This window comes from Stenella coeruleoalba, assembly GCF_951394435.1.
Source record: "Stenella coeruleoalba genome assembly, chromosome: 16".
Lineage (NCBI taxonomy): Eukaryota > Metazoa > Chordata > Mammalia > Artiodactyla > Delphinidae > Stenella > Stenella coeruleoalba.
The window spans coordinates 7,541,144-7,562,084 of NC_137162.1; the positions used below are offsets into that span (position 1 = coordinate 7,541,144).

The 20,941-nt window shown below is 50.7% G+C and overlaps 1 protein-coding gene across 4 annotated transcripts in view; it reads left to right on the forward strand.

The window, feature by feature from the left end:
- Positions 1-20,941, forward strand: part of EEF1AKMT2 (EEF1A lysine methyltransferase 2) — a 72,900-nt gene that overhangs the window by 31,523 nt on the left and 20,436 nt on the right. The window contains exon 7 of one of the 4 annotated variants that reach the window (XM_079901001.1): positions 2,045-2,309. The exons of the other annotated variants lie outside the window; for them this stretch is intronic. Within the exon in view, the coding sequence (XP_079757127.1) occupies positions 2,045-2,219 (175 nt within the window). The 3' untranslated portion in view covers positions 2,220-2,309. Of the gene's footprint in view, positions 1-2,044; positions 2,310-20,941 lie in introns of those variants that run through there. 4 annotated transcript variants of the gene reach the window in all.

The following is a 20,941-nucleotide window of genomic DNA, read 5'->3' on the forward strand; positions in this document are numbered from 1 at the left end:
CTAGGCACGCAGGCTTCAGTAGTTGTGGCATGTGAGCTCAGTAGTTGTGGCTCATGGGCTCTAGAGCTCAGGCTCAGTAGTTGTGGCGCAGAGGCTTGGTTTCTTCGCGGCATGTGGGATCTTCGCAGACCAGGGATCAAACCCGTGTCCCCTGCATTGGCAGGTGGATTCTTAACCACTGCGCCACCAGGGAAGCCCAAAGCTTCGCTACCTTTAATTAGCTAGTTTAACATTACAAGGGGTGAATAACTTGTTTTTTTAAAAAATTTATTTATTTGGGTGTGTCAGGTCTTAGTTGCAGCACATGGGATCTTCACTGAGGCAAGCGGGATCTTTCGTTTTGGTGCGCGGGCTTCTCTGTAGTTGTGGCGTGTGGGCTCCAGAGCGTGCGGGCTCAGGAGTTGCAGTGCACGGGCTGTCTACTTGCGGCGCACAGGCTTAGTTGCCCCGCAGCCCCATGGCATATGGGGTCTTAGTTGCCCAACCAGGATTCGAACCCACGTCCCCTGCATTGGAAGGCGGATTCTTAACCACTGGACCACCAGGAAAGTCCCTGAATAACTTGGTTTTGATCAAGGTGTTTCTTGTTTTGTTTCTAGGTGAAAATTAAAAGATGTAAAGTGATATTTAAAATAGCATGCCAGCTTCTCATTCATATCAATTCTTTTCTGTTTCAGGTCAGCTGCAGGTTATGCTAGGACAAAATAGGCAAGGCTGGTCCTTCTTAAAAACAGTAATGGGTATGATAAAACAAAGTATCTTTGCTTTCGGTTAATATAGAAGATTGACAAAGTGACGAGAAGAGTGAAGAAATTCACAGGCTAATGTAGTATGTGGGGCAAATGTGCTTTTCATACTGCTCCCAGGGATATTCTACCATTGGAGCCAGGGACTAATTTTTTTTCTTGATATTTTAAATCCAAAGGATTCAGTCTTCAGATTGGGTATTTAAACTCTATGAAATCACAAGCTGTATCTTTCAGTTTCCTCTTACCTACTGAAAATGAAATTCACTCATTTTCATTTTTCTGGGTAATAGGCAGGATAGCGGTAGCTTTGAGCGTATCACTAGGGATGAGTTAAAAATAGATTTTTCTTGAGGCAGTGACTTATATGGCAGGTAGTTGATAGAAAAATTAAGTTAAATTTTGGGGTTAATATCTCAAATACTAAATCTGAATTCCACTAAAGAATATATGAGAAGGGACTTCCCTGGTGGCGCAGTGGTTAAGAATCCGCCTGCCAGTGCAGGGGACACGGGTTTGATCCCTGGTCCGGGAAGATCCCACATACTGCGGAGCAACTAAGCCCGGGCGCCACAACTACTGAGCCTGTGTTCTAGAGCCCGCGAGCCACAACTACTGAGCCCACGTGCCACAACTACTGAAGCCCACGCGCCTAGAGCCCGTGCTCCGCAACAAGAGAAGCCACCACGATAAGAAGCCTATGCACTGTAATGAAGAGTAGCTCCCGCTCGCCGCAACTAGAGAAAGCCTGCAAGCAGCAACAAAGACCCAACGCAGCCAAAAAAAAAAAAGAATATATGAGAAAAAAAATCATTTGAAGATGATAACATAAACATTTAGTCTGAGTGTGCTGTTGAAATATTTTCTATATTAAATTCAATGTATAGCAGTATGAAAATGCTGTAACTTGTTTTTAGCTGTGTTTTTGGTGGAGTAACTGAGGCAAACTAGATTATAGGTGACTAACCATGCTATAGTGATACTAGTTAGATACTAGTTAGATCAGCTAAGATCATAAATAGATCAGGGAAAGGCCAGGAATTGATTCTGCTTTTGAATCTTAATATTAAAATAGTAAAAATAGGTTTGGGAAGTTTTACATATGTCAGTAACTTTGAATATAGATTTACTTTGTTATATTTATTTTTGCTTATTTCCCATGCATAAACTTTTCAGTGTCTCTTTTTTCATGCTTGAGTTTTCTTTTAGCACATAATACTAATAGCTACTATTAACTTTGCAAAGAAAAAATAATATCAAATTGAAATAAGTTTTAACTGTTGCTCTGTTCTTTTTAGCTTACTTTACTCAGAGCTCTTCCATCCAGTGAGTTGCAAGCGTGACATTTGCTGTGTTTTCAGCACCTGCCAACTTGGAAACCAGGGTTTGTGCTCAGGACTTAGGCTTACAACCCACACTTTGTGGTGCACAATGCCGTCCCAGCTGGCATGCTTCTTACCTCAATGGTGCTAGACGTTCGGTTACAAAGCTGTGCAGATTCACATGCGCTGATTTCAATAGGCATTCCCCTTCAAGCTGCTTTCAACTCTCATTTTGTATCAAAGGAGTTAGATTGGTATCATTAAATTCACTGCTGTGCTTATTTTTCAATGAAAATAAATTCATTTTATTTATCTCTTGAATCAAAAAATAACTGTCTTCAAGAACCAAAGTACCTCTTTAAAAAGGTGTGTATATATAGATATAGGAGATAGATTTATAGATCTATATCTATATATCTATATGAGATTCCAGCCTGGGCTGTAACTCATTTTCATTAGTGGAAAGGTTTCAGAACAAAAGACAAAAAGAATAGAAAGGAAAGAACAGAAGGACTAGTGTGTCATAACATGCTTATGTAGGTAGGGCTGTTAGTTGTAGCTGGATCATAGGTGTGGGAACAATTACAGAACTTATTTTTCTGAATAAGCTGCATAAGAAAATTGCCCCCATAGTAGGTTCAGATTTTTGGCTTCCATCAATAACCAAAAAGTTTACATAGTTTTAAAAGAAGTGTATTTCGCTAACTTGTTTTCAGTAGCCAATCCCTTTGAAAATGTTTCAGGTGAACTTCGTGATGTCTATCTTCCCATCATCTATTATAAGCAATTTTAAAAGGTTCTCCTTTAAAAAAGATCTTTTCATATGTAGAAAGGACAGTGTGAAATGTGAATGACTGGCTTTTAATACAGCAGTTGTGACAAAGAGGCAGTGGCTTTTGGAAGCTGAATAAAGGGGTTAATGCACATGCATCTGCATACTGCTGTTGGGTCCAATGTATAACACGTTCGGTGTCTGTTTCACTCACGTTGTTAGTCTAAAAAGAATGTTATTCTCAGAGACAAACCAGTTTATCATTTTCTAGTGGTGAGCTCTTTTTACAATCATAGGTACAGATAAATTTGATGGGAGAAACTGAGCAATACTGACTGGTACTTGCTCAGACTTCAAAGCTCAGCTCCTTGGTGTTTGAACATCATATTTATCTGGTTCTGAAGGCACAAAAATAAAACACCCACTAACTACCAAGGACATTTCTTAGTGCATGTCAAAACCCAATCTTTACCCTCCTCTGCACAAATGTGCTTAGGTGAATACTTTTATTAGCTTGCTGATACAAGTTATAGTTGGTTACACCCTTTCTTAATAAAATACACTCTTATTGCCTCCTGTTGCTTAAGAGCTTTAAACTTGGAATGGGGGAACCGTCTAGCATAGAATGCTACTCAGCTTGTATCTCCCAGGCAGTGTTGAGTGGACATATCACACATACCATACAGACAGGCATTCCTTCTTTTGGTAGTTCTGCTTTGCGGGGAGCCGGGAGCCAGAAGAGCCAGTATTGCCGTGCTTTCTCCCTAGGATCCATATATTGGTCTTGGAGTGAGATTGTATGTAATCCCTAGGCTGTTCTATGGCTTAACCAGGTTAGTGTTGGTTGATGATAATGGAAAAGTTACAGGTGATCATTTTTGGATTATTTATGGATTTATTCCTAAATTGGCCTATGAATTTGCATATTGGTGTCTGGTTGTGCTCTAAATCTGGTTTTGATTTGGTTTTGACCTTTGAGGACTGAACAAAGGTAGACAGCTTAGCCCCCCACCCTTCCTCCGACTGCAGTTTACATAGTTTTAAGTCCAGAGTTTGACTGAGTTTGTATTTACTCTTTTGAATTGAGCAACTCTAATATACAAACATTTGGGTAGGATTTTTTATAATAAAGAACTATGTAGTATAGCCCTAAAAAGTGGTGTGTGTTATATCTATAGGACTTTATTACATGATGTGGGAAGGCCTATAGTATGGAAGGTTAGTGGCACAGGCCTTAATGTATATTTTTAGTCTTTGGACATTCAAATTAAGTATATGAGAAATAGCTATTCATTGGTTAGTAGCAGAACTCTTGAAGCAGATAGTTTAATTCTCTACACTTTTAAGAAAGCCTCAGAACCAGAAAAACAGGCTGCTTTAGGTTAGAAAGGAGGCGGTACAGCAAAGGACCTTGCCATAACCACAGTCCTTGGAGTTTTGTGAGACTAAAATCATCCTGAAAGGAGCAAGAATAATGGTTGCAATAATTGTTTCCAGGTTTGGGACCCCTGAATTTTGTTTTTTAAGTTGACCCGATGAACTAGTAATTGCAGGAATAAACTGAATGCTTACCAGCAGGAGTCACTCTAGGCCTCCTAATAAAAAGTAAATTAAACTATATCCTTAAAGCTCTCGAAGGCTGAGGTGACGCTGTGATAAGATGGCATTAGGGCAGTGTAGCAGCATTCTCAAATTATCCCTTATGCCTTTCTTTGTTCAATCTAGGAAGACTTGGTTCTTGCTCCTTTCAGAATTGGCCCTGGATATATTTTTTTTAAAGCAGTGTTTATGGATAAAGATATCAGTACCTTACTATCCTGCATATTAGCTCACTTTGGCTTTCTTAGGATGAATTGATCATACCCCACATCATCTACTTGAATGAATACTCACATCCTTCTTCTGTTTGTTGTCCATCCTACAGTAGAAATCTCTAGAGTTAGCTGTAGTTAGTGTGAAAGGAGATGTTAGCTCGTGGTTTTCTGAAAAAGAATGGGTCCAGTGTGATGAGAAACTGAAATATTTTAGCAATAGCCATGAAATATAATAGTTTCCCAAGTGTACACAAGCTCAAGAAGTTAATTGTTCATTTATGTTTGATACTGGGATTGAAACATTGGATTAAAACCAATTAAATGTTCCTAGAAGCAGCAGAAAAAGTTTCCTGATTTATGAATAGAACCATTCAGATGGCGCAGACACAATCCATGTAAAGTAATGAGGTGTTTTGTTTTTTTGGCAAAGGAGAACACAAAACAGGCATAGGGAGTTCTTTTCAAAAACCTTCTCTTTAAAAAAATCTCTTTTTGGATACATGGTTAATAAAATAACATACACCAGTAGGAAGGAGTAATGGGAAATCTAGGGCTTCACTTCACAAGGAAAACAATCCCCCTCCCCCAGGTGAGCAGCACAATGAAAATACTCTGCTTATTCTATCAGGGTTACATTCCTGAACTTAAGTCAACATCCTAAGTTACAGAACTAAACATGCTCTGCTTCTGCTTAGCAACCACAAATCCTTCCTTCACCGGTTGCATGTATTTTGGATGTGGCTTCTGAAGTACACTTTCCTTTATTTCGATCAGCACCCCGAATTAGGAAAGTAGCGATTTATTTTCCGAAAGTGTGACAACACTAACACGGTCCCCCCTCCCCTACCGCCCAGCACGCCCTGAAATCGTTTCCTTAAAACCTCAAAAACCCAACAACCCGGAAGCTGGACGTCTTAAGTCCACGCGGCCCGGGGTTTTTATCCCGGCTCGTGCGGGGGGCGGGGGGAGACGGCCCCGGGGTCTCTGGCTCGGGGCCCGGGCAGCAGTGGTGGTGGCGGCGGCGCGGCTGGGGGCCGGGGCCACTTCCCGCGTTCCGGGGCCTTGCAGGCGCGAGCTCGGCGAGCGGCGCGCGGCTCGGCTCGCAGGACGCCCTTTAGCCCCGCCGGCGGCGCGCCGCGACCCCCCCACTCCCCGCCCACCGGCGGCTGCGCGCACTGCACACTCGCCCGCCGCCGCACGCTGCCCGGCTCCTGCACGCCGCCGCGCTGAGCGCCCGGGCCCGCGACGCCGCCCGCAGAGCGCCGGACCCAGCGACACGCAGCCGCGGTCGGGCTGCCCCGCGGCGGCGGCGGGCGCGGGCGGCCTGGCCGGGGCCGGTTAAAGGGACGAGTTGCAAACAGTTCAGGAAGTGACAAGTCGATTTCCTCCTCCCTGGGAGCCGCTCGGTACAAAGCGCTCGGCGCCGGCAGAAGAGCGTGCGCGCGGCGGACGAGCCGCGGGCAGCCTGGACGACTTGGCGAGCGCCGGCGGCAACGGCGCGGGGTCCGCTCTCGGAGCGTCCCGCCGCGCACAGTAAGCGACCCCGGGCCGGGCGGCGGCGTTGGCGACCGGGGGGCCGGTCCCGAGCGGAGGTCCCTGCCGTGTGCGCCCCAGCCGCCGGCTGTAGGGAGCCCGGCTCGCGTGTGTGCTGGCCTTGACCTTTTTTATTTTTATGTTGCTGATTTCCTTTTTGTCCGCCTTGTTTCGCGTTGGGTCGGGTGGTTTCTCGGGGCGCTGAGTGTCGCCGCTGGTGCATGCGTGAGACTTGTCAGAGCGCAGCCAGGGGAACGAGCCAGCCCGGCCCCTGCGGAAAAGTCTGCGCTTCCCGGGGCGGGCGCGGGGACTGCTGCGCCCGGGGGTGTCCTCCTCTCCACGTCTCAACTTGAGCCCTGGCTGCGGCAGCGGCGAAGGCGCCGAGCCCCGGGACCCGGGCGTCCCGGCTCACCCCGGAGTTCCCGCATCGTTTGCAGACAACTCTTTTGTTCGCGGAAGTTTGCGTCCGCCACCCCGGGATGCGGGCACGCAGCGGCGGGCTACCCGGCGGCTGGACCGGCCGGGGAGGTCACGTAGGGGGTGAGAGGGCGTTCTGTCCCGGGCAGGGGAAGCCCCCGGGGTCGCCGCGGCGGGGACTTGCGGAATGGGGGCTGGGGGGGGGTGCAGGGGGGCCGTGCCGGCGTGGCTTTTGCACATGGCGAGAAGGGCCGTCCGGCACGGGCACACTGGTCGAGTCACATTTTTGCCAGTCCTTGATTTCCAAGCCCGTGGGAGTCGTCTTCGCCGCTCGGGCTTTCTCTTGGTGGGGCGGGGACGAAGAAGGGGAGGATGCCCAGAGTCCCGGGGAGGGCCCTCGGTTTGCATTGCCCCAAATGCCTTCTCCGGCACCCCCCGGTTCCCTACCCCCGCCTGCAGACTTGGGGAACAATGCTCGTGGCTCAGGACAAGGCGGCGGAGCACCAGCGAGTCTCGAGAGCCGGTTTGCTCGCGTCCCTCGCCCCCGGACGCCCCCTGAAGCCAGGCTGCCTCCATCTGACCGCCCGGGTTCATTAACACGTACTGTACTTCGTACGATGGTGAACAAAGAACAGCTCTTTGCGGCATTTGATGAATGGGATTCTGCCTCCTATAGGCCACACTCTGAGTCTTCCATTCGTTACAGCATCCGGACTCGGTGGTGTTGGGCAAGTGGCCCCCGCGGTGGGCTGCATTCCGGGCCCCGGACCTGGGCAGGGCATTTGTGCCGATGCCGCCTCCGCCACGCTCGTCTTGCCGGAGCGGGTGCAGATGGAGCCAGGCTGACGGTTGTTCAACAGGAACAAATGTTTGTTGAATTGTTGCATGGTGGAGACAAGGGACTGTTTTCTATTGACTGCTGCAGGAGTTGGAATGGCATTGTTTATTGGCCTGGGAAGCCAGGCAAGCGTCTTGTGCTGCTTACAACATATTAGCAGACTTCCAAATGACATACTAGCATATGTGTTCCCAGCAGTTCCCACCGGCTGGAAGGGGATCCCTTCTTTCTCCAGATCCTGGACTCTGGGTTAAAATATGCCATCAGGTTTGAGGACTTGGAAAGGAATGGAGTTAGTAGACTGGGTGAAACTCACTGTTCCTGACTTCGCCAGGTTTTGGTTTCATTTTAATTTATCCACTTAACAGTAACTTGTCTCAGTTACAGTTTTGATACTGAATTGCAGATCTGTAGTGTGGTTTTTTTTTTGTTTTCTTTTCCTCCCTTTTTCCTTAGCTATGGACAACTAGATAAACAGAAAACAGCCTCTTGTCCCAGTTGATAGGCCCACGTTAGTGGGAGAAGGTTTGGGTCTTAAGTTCAGGATTGGTAGCCCTTGACGTTGTGTCTGTACTTGGCAAGGGTCTGGATGCTGCCAGCCATGGTACAGACCTAGGAGCCTGCTGATTCACCTCCCGGGGTGCTGTTCCAGGCCAGAAAATGAAGGAGAGGCCTGTGGCAGGTCTGTTTCTTTCTCCCAAATGCCCCTCCAGAGAACAAGGCGGTTTTAAGACCAGTTCAGATAATTTTGCCCAAGGACTTCTTTTCCCCTGAGAAGGTGATTATTGCTGTGCAATTGTTTTAACATCGAAGACAAGTTTTAAATAAAAGCTAGCAGTATAGTTGCTACAGAAATGGACTTGAATGTTCTAAGGCCGGCAGGACAAATAGAGCATTCCACTGTTTTGATTGATGATATTTTTAGTCAGTTTCTCCCTTCTGTTTTGAACTTAGGGTATGCTGCGTGTAGTAGCATTTTGGAAGTTCATAAAGTTTTTTGAGGAAGAAGAGCTTTAAGATACCTTCTTGTAATCATGGTGGCAACACTTAACTGACATTTTATCGGAAGCCCTGTTGTTATTTCTTAGGTTCTTTCCCACCACTCCTTTTAGCCTTTATTCCCCTGCTGATTCCTTCACCATTGCCCGGCCTCTCCATCTCCCTGGTTCTGTAGGAGCCTAGTGGGCTGGGTGTCCTTTAAGTGGGTTCAGGGAGCAGGCGCCTGACCCATGATCGAAGCTCAGGAAAGGCCAGCCAGCTCTCCTCCCCTGCAGGAGGCTGGAGAGGAGGGAGCCTTGTGTAGAATCTGGGAGCTGGCAGCAGAGGACGCTTCGGAGCAATTTGGTTTGCGTTGCTCTTTGAGAAAGCACACCCTTCTGACCCACTGCTCGATGCAGCAGGCCCTCAGGACTGAGCCCCGGACACACTGTTGGATTGTTCAGTTGATGTTTCACCCAGTCAGTGTGACTTTTTTGGATTGCACACTGTGTGGAAAACTTTGCTCTTGCCCTAAAAAAAAAAAGAAGACTGAAATAAGCAGATACTCAGATCAGCACAACCCCCATCATTACCACCACTACACACACCTCTCTGATGCGTAATAAAAGAAACCTGCAGGCATAATTTGTTATGTAATATGCTGATAATACAAGTTTCGGTTTTAGGTGGAAACCAGATGTGGAGGGGCTCTCTTTAATTGATCCAGCAAGGGAGACACTTTAATAGATTAACTAGCCCTTGTAAACCCCAAAGGTGATTTTTTTTTTTTTTTTTGACTTGAGGGGAGGGAATCCCAAACCCAGAGCTTTTTCGAAGTTTCTGCCTCTCAGCTTCTCGCTGCAGCTGTCCTTTTTGTCAGACTCTTCCTCTCTTGAAAGAACCGGTTTGTTGCCAACATGAAGCACATGGCTGGGTCTGGTGGGGCTCAGCACAGCTTAACTCTGCTGGGCTCCACTCTCCTCGCCTTGTCCAGCTGCTGTCCTGCCCTCCACCCTACAAAACAGGGCCTGGCTGAGGGACTCGGGTGCCGTAAGGAATGTTGACTGGTCTCCCTCAACTCTTTTCTGAAATGTGTGATCATCCAGGGAGAGTTGCTGTTTAAACTTGCCCAATGGATAAACTTTCTGAAATCATTGACTCTCCTTCTCTGATTAATTTGTGTTTGTTTCCTGCCTAACTTTAGAAGGGTTCTTTCTACAGGACTGAGTCACCTTTATTATGGCCCAAGGTCGGGGACTGCACTGTAATAGCTGACCCCATTAACAACAGTTTCATTGCGTGCCGGGATGTGAACTCTGGAAACAAACCTAGAGGCTTAGATATGCTGATGTGCCCTGGAGACTGGCTTAGAAAATTTTTGTTTTAGGGCAGTTTACATTAACATGATTAATGACCTTGCCACTGAAAAGTCTATATTCAAAAGCTATTTACCATTCCCTAGGGTTCTTCTTATGGTGAAGTAATTTTCTTTGCCAAACAACTTTGTTTTAAGGTAACTTCTTCTTTGATGTTTAATCCAAACCTCCTGTGCACACAGTTTTGGATCAAGGTTTGGGCTTCGAAAATTGCGGGTTGTGGTTTTGGTGGTGCCGGTCTTAACCCTCCCGAACTTCTGGTCAGGAGGCATCTGGATTCTTGTCTTAAGAAAGTTCTCTGAGATCCTGAGAAGCAGCAGTTAGTGCTGTGCTGGTTAGGATGGGAGGAAATCTTCCAGAGGAAACTTGGCTTCAGGGTGTCTTGGAGGAGGGATACAGGGAGGCTGGAGCAGAGGACAAGTTTTTTTTTTTTCCCCTTGCAGTGACTGGAGATACTTGAGCGTTTTCAGAAAACAGAGACGTCTTTGCTGCAGCTGCCTTCTCCTCCTCCTGCTTTTTCCTCATCTTCTTCTTGTTCCTTTTTTTGTTAAGTGTGGGTTGATTGAGAGGGGGAAATGCTGATGGGTGGGTCTGAAAGCAGCCTTTAGGAACCCAAGAAAATAAAAACACATTTGAAGGACTCGGGAAGATTTTGCATTTCAAAGGGTCTACCTTGTAGAATTTCACATCACGTCAGGGGTTACGGAGAAGTGTGACAGGCACCCTGCTTCTTTACGGTTCTCCTCTCCTGCTGCGGGGGCTGCATGGGAAGCTGCCTTTTGCAGGGGGGATGGGGGCAGCCTGGCCAAACTGTGCAGGAATATCACGGAAACAGCAGCTTCCCTTAGGTATCTGTAGTCCCTGGAGGGACTTTTTCCACTGGGCCCATCTCAGGAGGCGAAAGCAAATCATGTCGGTAAACAGCCCGTTTGACCCCAGAATGCAGGAGCAGGCCAACTCCTGGCCGTTCTCGCTCTCCCTTGAAACAAAGAAACAGATTCTCCTCCTGTAGTGATATAGTGTGGTTCCCAAGATCCAGGCCCGTAAAAAGTTGGGTGCAGCAGGATTTAGCTGAAGTGGGTGTGGATTATTCAAAGAATAATAGCAGTGCCCACTGGTTGTTGAAGGCTCACCCTTGGCCAGGGGATTTGTATACGCTGTCTCTAATTCTCAAAGAAGTCCTGCAGTTACAGCTGAAGAAACTGAGGCTCAGAGAGGCCAAGTAACTGGCCCAGGGCCACACAGCAGGAAGGCTGAGCATCTGGTAGCTCTATTCCGGTCTGTCTGGCTTCAGAGCCTGCTTGCTCTCCATACACTGTGCTATGGGTTGGTGTGTTCATAAGGCAGAGGCACTGGGTTCTGTTTTATCTCGAAGCATAAATTTTGTTTAGTCTTGTTAACACCACAGGGAAACTTAGAAATTTTAACTGCCTTTTTTCCTTGCTCCTGTTTCCTACAGCCTTTTTTTGTTTTCTTTGAAGGAGTAATTGGATTCTGTATCTACCATAGGACCAAAGACAGTGCCTCAGTTGGGAAGACTGAAATGTTTTGCTTCATCCTCACAAAAGACAGGTTCATAAGAAAATAATATATTCCCAGTGACCTTCTGGGGGAAATGGGAAATAAATCTGACAGCCCACTAGAAGCATCACATTTATGCAGATCCCATTTTCCATTCAAAGAGATTGTTAAAAGGGTTTCCAGCTTTTTTTTTTTTTTTTGCGCTTGTAAGTTAGATGTCTCATAGAAAATCATTTTGTGGTCCTTGCCACCCCAGGTTTGTACAATATCACATTTTGTTTACATGCCTAAAGTCATCAAATAACTGAACACAACTGTACATCCTCCAGCGTGTGGGCACTTGGTATGCCCCAGCCAGGGCTGGGCAGAGGCCCTGCATGCTGTCTCAGACAGATGGCTCATGCAGGTTGATCGTGGTTTGTGTGTGGAGGTGGGGTAAGTATCCCCACATCTCCAGCAAGGGCTGCCTGGCTGGGTCTGCCGGCCTTTCTGCTCCTAGAGAGTTTGTGGGAGAGGGCTGGGAGCCCCTGTCACCAAGTTTCTAGACTTTACAGCAGTGTTCCTCAACCTTGGCTGCATACTAGAATCACCTGGGGAAGTTTAAAAAAAAAAATCTGGATGCCCAGACAGCATCCAGGACCAATTACATCAGAATCTTGGAGCGAAGGGATGGGACTCAGTGTTGGTACTTTTAAAGCTTCTGAGTTGATTCTGTTGTGCATCTAAGACTGAGGAACGAGGGCTGGAATAGACCCCACGTATACCTCTCTTCCCTTAGCAGGGATTAGGGACCTTCCTGTTCAGGAGTGGAATAAACCTATTGGAATTTTCCGCTGCTGCCATGTCTCAGTGAAGGAGAATCTGAAAGGTACCCATCCCTGGGCCAAATGCCTCTGCAGACATCATCCAGGTAGCTCCTGTTTCTGCTGGGCCAGGCGTTGGGTGCGCTTCCCCACACAGGATTCGGTACAGCCCCTCTGAGCCACCTCCTTTCTGGAATGAAGAGGGCAGGTTTTATTCAATCTGTTGTCTCAGGGGAGTTCTCATGCAGGCCGTGCATCCCCACCATCCTGCTAGTCTTTTCAGCTTCTTGTTCCTTTCTGGAGGTTTGGCACATAGTATCCCTCTGGCGCTCAGGGGTGGGAAGATGCACTTTGGGTTCAGGGTGTATCTTGGTGATTCTCAGTAAGCCCTTGGTCCGTTTCACCCTGGTTTGCAGTGAGTGTCATGCTGTCAGCCACCTGGCTGTACCTGACTGCTGGGAACCTGTCCTTCTACATGCTTGGGATTACGTTTCATAGAATTATTTTAGGATGACCAGGGGCTGGGAGAGCAGGAGCTACTGTGGCCTGCTTTTACAGAATGTAAGATTACAGAATGTAAGATTACAGAAGGGAAATCCCACGCCGAGAGATGAGGTGACTTTCCCAAGGTCATGTGGGCCAGGGCACAGAGGGACCAGAACCTGCGTCTCCTGGGTGCCCTGCTCAAGTGCTGCATTCTCTCCTGCGAGACTCTGGGACACATTCTTTTTTTTTTTTTTTTAATTCATTTTTGGCTGCTTTGGGTCTTGGTCGCTGCACACAGGCTTTTTCTCTAGTTGTGGCGAGCGGGGGCCACTCTTCATTGAGGTGTGCGGGCTTCTCATTGCGGTGGCCTCTCTAGTTGCGGAGCACGGGCTCTAGGTGTGTGGGCTTCAGTAGTTGTGGCACATGGGCTCCGTAGTTGTGGCTCGTGGGCTCTAGAGCGCAGGCTCAGTAGCTGTGGTGCATGGGCCTAGTTGCTCTGCGGCTTGTGGGATCCTCCTGGAGCAGGGCTCAAACCTGTGTCCCCTGCCTTGGCAGGCGGGCTCTTAACCGCTGCGCCACAGGGAGGTCCCGGGACACATTCTTGCCTGCAGGACAGCACACTGTAGCAGACCCACAGGCAGCATGGTCATTGTCCAGAGGTCTTTAGCCTAGTGAAACATGCCCTCCGAAGCTCTTGGTTGACTTTGACAGTCCATCCCATTTGTCACTTCCTCCCCTGACGCGTGTGCAGCAGGCATCCCTTCAGTTACTGAACGTGTAGCCTCGTGAAACTTGCAGCCGGGGAAACTGAGTCCTGTTGGGAAGTGCTGAAACCTTGAGCTTGATGAAAAGGCCTTTTTGGTCGCCTTGGCAAAGGTTTGTCCATCTGCTCTTCTGCGCATTGGTGGTGGTGGGTAAATAAGGGCTCTTTCTCCTCCGCTTGGAGTTGGGTTTGGGCCTAATGAGGTGGGGAGGAGGGGGATTGTTCTTCCTGCATTCATTTAGCAGACACTGATTGGGCACCTGCTGGGTGTCCCTCGCCGAGCTGGCCACTTTACTTCATTAGTTCATTGAATCCTCAGCACGAGCCCATGGCTGAGGAACTCGCTCCGCCTCTTGCTGAAAATGCCGCTGCTCAGAGAAATTCCTCGCCTCTGGTGGGCGGGACAGTGGCATTTTAGCTCTTTGTGGCGGGCCTCCGTACGCTCCCTCTTGGTCCAACGCTCCCTCTTGGTCCAGCGGCTGCCCTGGGGCAGTGGAGGTGCGCTTCCTGCCATGAGCAGGGGGCATCATCCAGGGGGTGGTCCCCGGCGATTACGGACCGGGGACCACGCTGCCACTTCCAGGAGGGGCTGGGGTGGCCACGTGGCAGAGCCTGCTTGGGGGAGCCTGAGGGGACCCAGGGAGCAGTGTCTGTCCGGGGCCCCTCTGTGTCCTGGCAGTGGGAGCAGGGCCTTGCGGGAGGAGGTTGCTCACCCCACGGAGGCCACCCTCCTTCCCGGCTGCCCTCTGGCTGAAGTGCCCTGATGGACACAGCCCAGTTGGGAGAGGCCTCCGCCGTGCCTGGAATTCCCCTTGCTCTGGCCTTCATGTTGGCCGGGGGCCTGGGAGTGGAGGGACGTTCCGTGAGCCGCCTGCGAGCAGCCTCTGCATGTTCGGAGGTGGAAGGACACCGTCCTCGGCAGCCAGCCGCCTCTGCGCTCTGGGTGAGGAGAGGGGGCCGGGGGTGTCTGTGGTTCTGAGACTCCAGACAGGGTGTGGAATGCAGGGGCCCCCTCTGTGGCGTGGTCCTGGGAACCCCCCTCCCCCGAAGGCCCTGGAGCAGTCAGACAGTGGGATTCCCCAGGGGGAAAGCAGCGGGCACACGACTGCTCACTTGCTGGACCCAGTTTGCTGTGTGACCCTCGCGGCCTCAGGTTTCTCATCTTGCTGGCCTTGCCTCCCAGTGGTTTCGGGAGGATTGGGTGAGAGCCTGTCCGAGAAGCACCTGGCGAAGGTGCGGTGCCGCCGGTGGGACGTGAGCTGGACTGGGTGGGCAGAAGTTCTGCCAAGCGGTCCAGGGCGGGCTGCGTGTCAGCAAGAGAAGAACATGCACGGGGGAACTCTGGGCGGAGAGGAGGTGAAACCCCGGTCTGTGTCGCTTACTGCAAGGGCAGCATTCAGCTGTGGCATCAGTGCCTAGGTTCGAATCCCAGGTCTGCCCTCTGTCTGCTCTTAGGCCGTTGACTGCCTCTCCCACCTGGCTTCCCTCCTCTGGAGTATGGCCATGCCGACAGCACCCAGCCCGTGGGCTGCGGGCACTAAGTGAGGCCGTGGCTGCTGGGGACACTTGGAGCCCCGCGAATGTTGGTGTGCAGCCCGTGGCCCCAGTGGGTGACAGGATGAGGGACAGAGCAGAGGGGACTTAACTCGAAGCTGGGCTTGGCTGGATAAGGCCAGGTAGAGCCTTTCTTCACCCACATTCTCTGTTCGCAGATGTGATTTTGGGGGGAAGAAGGGTTGAGAGTACATGTTACAATTCAGTTTGCATTGTGTCTCTTAACAAGAGTTAAGGTGAGTGAAATCTTTTAAGCTTTCTCTTTAGGAAACAAAATCTCTGTTTACCAAAAGTGATTTAATTTGGTCCTAAACATAGATTTAAATGCAAGTGTCATGATGCGGCCCTGGAATCTTGGCTCTGCTCTCACCAACTTCTGTGAATGGGTTCTTTGGAAACCTCAGTGGTTGCACACCTATCTGGACTGAGAGTGGGAGGCCCATTTACCTTAAGATTCTTTTTAGACTCTCCGCAGCTGATGTCTTTCTTTCATCTTGATGCTTCTTTTAAGTTGGTGAGCTTCCTTTCACAGCTGTGGCCCGCATCCTCTTGGTGCAGGTTGCGTGGTCGCAGCTGTGGCCCTTGCCCCCAGCCTGGCCACCTTTCACCGACTACTGGGGTCTGATTATGCTGTCTCCGGATCCCCCTGCCACCTGAACGTGGTGGCAGTTTCTCCAGGAGCAAGAGCTCATCTAAGCTCCATGAAAGCTTTTTTTTTTTTTTGGTACTCAGGCCTCTCACCGCTGTGGCCTCTCCCATTGCGGAGCACAGGCTCCGGACGCGCAGGCTCAGCGGCCATGGCTCACGGGACCAGCCACTCTGCGGCATGTGGGGTCTTCCCGGACTGGGGCACGAACCCGTGTCCCCTGCATCGGCAGGCGGACGCTCAACCACTGCGCCACCAGGGAAGCCCCTCCATGAAAGCTTTTGAAACGAGTCCTTGACTGGGATGATGGAGGGAAAGGCCATCCCCTCCTTGGTGGGCGTAGATCTCCACTCCCCGTGTCTTCTAAGTGTCACCCCTTGTCAGCCCCAGCCTGGCATCCTATGGGGTGAGCGGGGTGGACAGTCTTGGCCCGAGAGATTGCTGCTGTACTTTGGGCAGCTTTGCGGGAGAGCCTTTCGTACAGGGGTGCGAAGACTATTATTCGCTAGGTTCTGGGCAGGTGCCCTCAGAGGCTGGTACAGCTGGTTGGGAGCTCTTTAGAGAGCTCTCCCCAGAGGACCCACCAAGGTGTCTGGCCTTGGGTGGCCTTGACACAGACCCTCTTCCCGGACATCATGAAGCTTGGCGACCGAGGGGCTGTGTGAGGGAGGTGACCAAGGCGCCTGGGCTGCCTCTGCTCTTGGCGGATGTGACAGAACTCATCTTCCTTACCCTCTGTACCTCTTCGGACGTGTCGCTGTTTCTGTGGTGACCATGGAGCACTCTGCCGTGCTGATGGTGCCCCAGGCGCAATCCAGTTCACATCTAGCAAACTGCCTACCGTACGCGTCAGGTCCTGAGGAATTCGCACGTGAGTAAACCAAATCCGCCTTTGAGGAGCTCCTCGGCTTGTGTCGTGAACACTCAGACTGCAGTTGTTTTTATCCACTTCCTACCACGTGCTGTGTGTAGTAAGTGTAGCGGAGGTGTGGGTCCACAGGGTTCTGGTGAGTCCACAGTCCTGTGGGAGTGACGGGAGGGTCATTTAAACCAAGCCGAAGGGAGGAGGGCTGAGAAGGCTTCCTGAGGCTTGAAGAATGAGCAGGAGTTTAGATGGATGCAGAATTGGGAGGAGGAGGTGTCCCAGACCAGGGAGCAGTGTGTGCAGGGGCACCGGAGACTGCCTCGGGTGGTGGAGGATAGCCTAGGCTCGAGGGCAGGAAGCGTGCTGCTGGGCTGGCAGCTAAGCTGGTCGAGGTCAGGACAGCAGTGGGCGCCAGACGGAGGAGTCCCGACTTTATCGCCCGAGGGCTGGGAGCTGGGGAGCACATGCTGATGCTTGCCCTTGGGGAGTGGCACTGCGGACAGGGTTGGAGCAGACACCGGGAGACCACAGAGTGACCCAGGAGAGAGGGGCAAACCAGGGCAGGGCGAGGGCTGAAGGGGGTAGCGGTTGGTTGGTTGGTCACCAGTTGGATGCTGGTGAGGAAGCCGGAGGAGAAGGGAACGGCCTTCTCCAGCGGCCCTCACTAGGGGCCCCCTTCCAGGGAGACTGCTCAGGGGCCCCATCCTTTTGACCTTGGAGTGACCTCCTTGGAGGGCACTAGGCTAGCGCCCCACACATGGAATTTTCATCAAGTGTCACCTACTTGGTCAGAGGCATGTGGTCTGTGTTTATTTTAGTTGAAGCTCTTGCTTTCAGTGGGGGCACTTGGGATTCCCAAGAACTTCCAAAATTCCTTGCCTGTGCCTGCACTGGAACTAAAGGAATCAAAACGAACAAAACCTTCTGGCATTGGATGAGTTGGAAAAGTCTGATTCAGTGTAAACCTACTTTTTTTTCCCCCACCCCTTAAAGGAAAAGAAAGTGACCATGTTGGTGTGATTGAAAAAGGAGTCTGGGTGCCCTTTGGGCTCTGTCTTAGCGTGTTCTCGCTGGTGATCTCAGAGGGTGGGGGAGTCGCTGACACAAACACGCGAGACCGTTCTGCCTGGGTCACCTGACTCCTGGCGCTCCTGGGGACTCCGCACCCTCAGATGCCAGCCAGGATTCCAGGCCCCGGTGGCTGTGGGGCGTATGGGACATGGGCCCAAAGGACAATAGTGAAGGAAAATAGTGAGCCCACGGAGACGGGCTGCCCATGTCAGCTTTCGGGGTGTCTTTTCCGAGCCCTATGGGGGTTTTGCTCATCAGCATTTAGTCTTGAGGAGAGAAGTAGGTAAGTTAGCTGCAAGTGGCCGCAAGTTTGGCAGTCAGCCTCCTGTTGATCTGATTCCTAGGGCGGTTAGCAAACACCCTCACCTGTTAGAAAAGTAAGAGAGAGGTGAGGCCTGGCTGAGGCTAAGCCTGGAGTGGAAGAGCTGTGCCCGTCAGGTGCCTGGGCTGCTGGCTGAGGTGTGTAGTGGATGCTCTGTCTACAGGTGAATGGGTTCTAATTTGCTTTTTAAGAAAAAAATCAGGTTTTTAAACTTTTGTAAGGTTCGGGCACGTCCTTGAGTGTTGCAGAAAAGACCCCAGGATATCTCTGCTCTAGGACGTGGCACAGAGCCCTCCGCTTGGCCACGGAGGAGCAGGGCCAGCGTGGCACCTGCTCTGTGTGGGCCTGAGGAGCTCCTGGCCCGCTAGCATCCTCCTCGGCTTAGAACGTGTGTGAAGATGCCTGGCCAGCCCTTTCCCTGCGCTTGTGAGAGAAAGGCTGAGCCGGCCTCTTCTGCACAGTTTCTGGGCGGGTCTGTGGGGAGACCAGGTGAGGTCCCTCATGGAAGGCCGTGAGCATCACGACCAGGCTTCCGGTGCTCTGGGGGACGGGGGCCTGATTTTCAGCCCCTCTCCATGGCAGGAGGAGAGAGCCGGGGCCCAGGGGCCCGCCCCCATCCAGCTGGCTGCCCGTCTCCGATTTGGCCTCTGTTCGGGGTTTTGGCCCCATGCCCTGGTTGTTGCAGTTAAGCCAGCATGGCGGGCACAGCCGATGGTGTCTTACTTAGGGCCCTTGGGGAAGAAGATGGCGATCCTGAGCGCTGTCTCCTCTGCTCGGGAATGGTCCTGGCTGACTCTGCTGAGGAGATGGGGGAGCAGACCTCGGCACCTCGTTCTGCTCAGGAGGAAGCCGAGAGGAAGGTGGAAGCCAGCACCGCGTCCGTATCTGAGCTGGGCCTGCTCACGTCAGATCGTGCAGTTCTCTAAGGAATCGCAGAGAGCGTCTCTGTGTGACCCCATCACCAGGGTAGGGGTAGCGTTTTTCAACTTTGGAGGACTTGTGGGGAGGCGGGGCTGTGAAGGGCGACAGCCAGATCTTCACAGGGACCTGCAGCACCCGAACCTCATTCTGACCCTGCCCACCTTGTGTTCCCATGGTGTACTGGTAATTGACAGCCTTAGATGAGGGGTCTCTGGTGGTGACAGGGGCCCCAGAACAGTGGACAGAACAGGAACCAGTAGAGCACGACATCGTAGAGCCCTCAGGAAGTCATTGACTTTGTTTTTTTTTGACAATTTCCTTTGTAAAGGATGCGAGCCTCTTACAGTACAAGGTGATTCACGTGAGCCCAGTCAAGCGGAACCTTGGGCAGAGCTCATGTCAGCTGGAAAAGCCTGAGAGGAAGGGAGACCAGGGCAAGGAACCAGGAAACGGGAGCCCTGGGTTCTAGTCCTGCCACTTTATTGTCTTTGACTTTGAACCAGCCACTTCTCTGTCGGCTGGGGGTATTAGTGTCCACTTCACAGGAAAGGGAGGAAGCAGTGGGATATTTTTAAGTCAGAGCACCCAGTACGTATGCAGTTTCCATTCACCCTCAAGGACTTTTTGAACGCCCATCTGTGTTGGCCCTGTGCTAAGTGTGTTACCAGCTTCCCATTTAATTCTTATAACCACCCGGAGAAGTGGATACTATGTTCCCTTTTTCTAGATGAAGAAATTGAGGTTTAATAAGATAAAGATGCCCAAGATCATCCAGCTGCTGGGCAGTCGTCCTGGGATTTGAACTTCAGCCCTGTACTCTAGATCAGGGTTGGCACACTAAGCCCACAGGCCAAATCTGGCCCATGGCTTGTTCCTGTAAATAAAGTTTTATTGGCACACAGCCACACTCATTTGTGTACGTGGTGTCTGTGGCTGCCTTTGTGCTGCCACAGCAGAGCTGAGCAGGGGTGACAGACCATATGGTCTACAAAGCTTAAGATATTTACTGTCTGGCCTTTTACAGAAAAAAAATGTGCTGACCCCGTCCCTATAAGGATGCTCTGTACTCCAGACCTGTGCTGTTCAATATGGTAGTCGCTAGCCACATGTAACTGCTTAAATTTTTTTCCAGATTTATTGAGGGATAATTGACACAATTGTGATTATTTAAATTTAAAATAGAATGGAATAGAAAGTTCAGTTCTTCACTTGCATTAGCCACTCGTCACGTGCTCAGTAGCCACGTGCAGCTTTTCACCGTCAGGTTGGACGGCACAGATATAAAACTTAGCCAGCATCACAGAAAGTTCCGGGGGGCAGAGGTGTGCTAGACTGTCAGTGTGTGGAAAATCCAAATCTGAGGGAAGCACAAGTGTAGAGGAGGCATTCCAGTGAAAGAAAGGACACCGACTTTCCTGGCCCCAGAGCACAGAATGGATAATGAGTCCGTTGACCCAGAGGTGATGGAAAATGTGTGACATGACAGAGGGGGCCTGGGCCTGGAGTGAAGAAGCTGCCCCACACCTTCCATGTGACCGTGGGCAAGCCAGCCACACCGTGCAGGCCATGGTCGCCAACTGCAGGTGACCAGTTGCTACCTGAGGACCCCCTCAGCCCTGCTACCCTCCAGCCTGTGACCCCAGCTCCTGACTCACCTGGACCCGCGGCCGCATCAGCTCTGCTGCACCCAGCACTCCCCCTTCCCACCCCGTGTGTGCGTGCGCATGTGTGGGTGCGTGCGCGCGCCGGGCCCTGCGGACAGCCACAGAAATCCAAACTTCCCTGTATTCAGATCGTGCTCTGTTCTGGATCATCTGGACCCGATGGGTTGTACCACTGTTCCTACTGTGCTGGGATGGGAACATTTTTGTTTTGATGATGTGGCCATGTTTTCCATGGGCGACAGATAAGGAACTACTTTATTCATTCAGAATGGTGGCTACTGTGTAGCATGAGGAAGGAAGACAAGTTCCAGGCCCCTCTGCCAGCCAGCATCACGTGGCTTTCTCCTTAAAATGACATCAGCTGCAACACTGGGACAGTCTGTTGACCAGCTGGGAGCTGGGCTGAACTGTAGCTCGTGTCTTGCTTCGTTCCCATGTTACCTAATAGGAGTCTCTTTGGAAGCTATAATTAGAGGTGGAGTCATTTTGAGGTGTGAAGGCAAACGTGGAGAACATAGATTTGAACTCT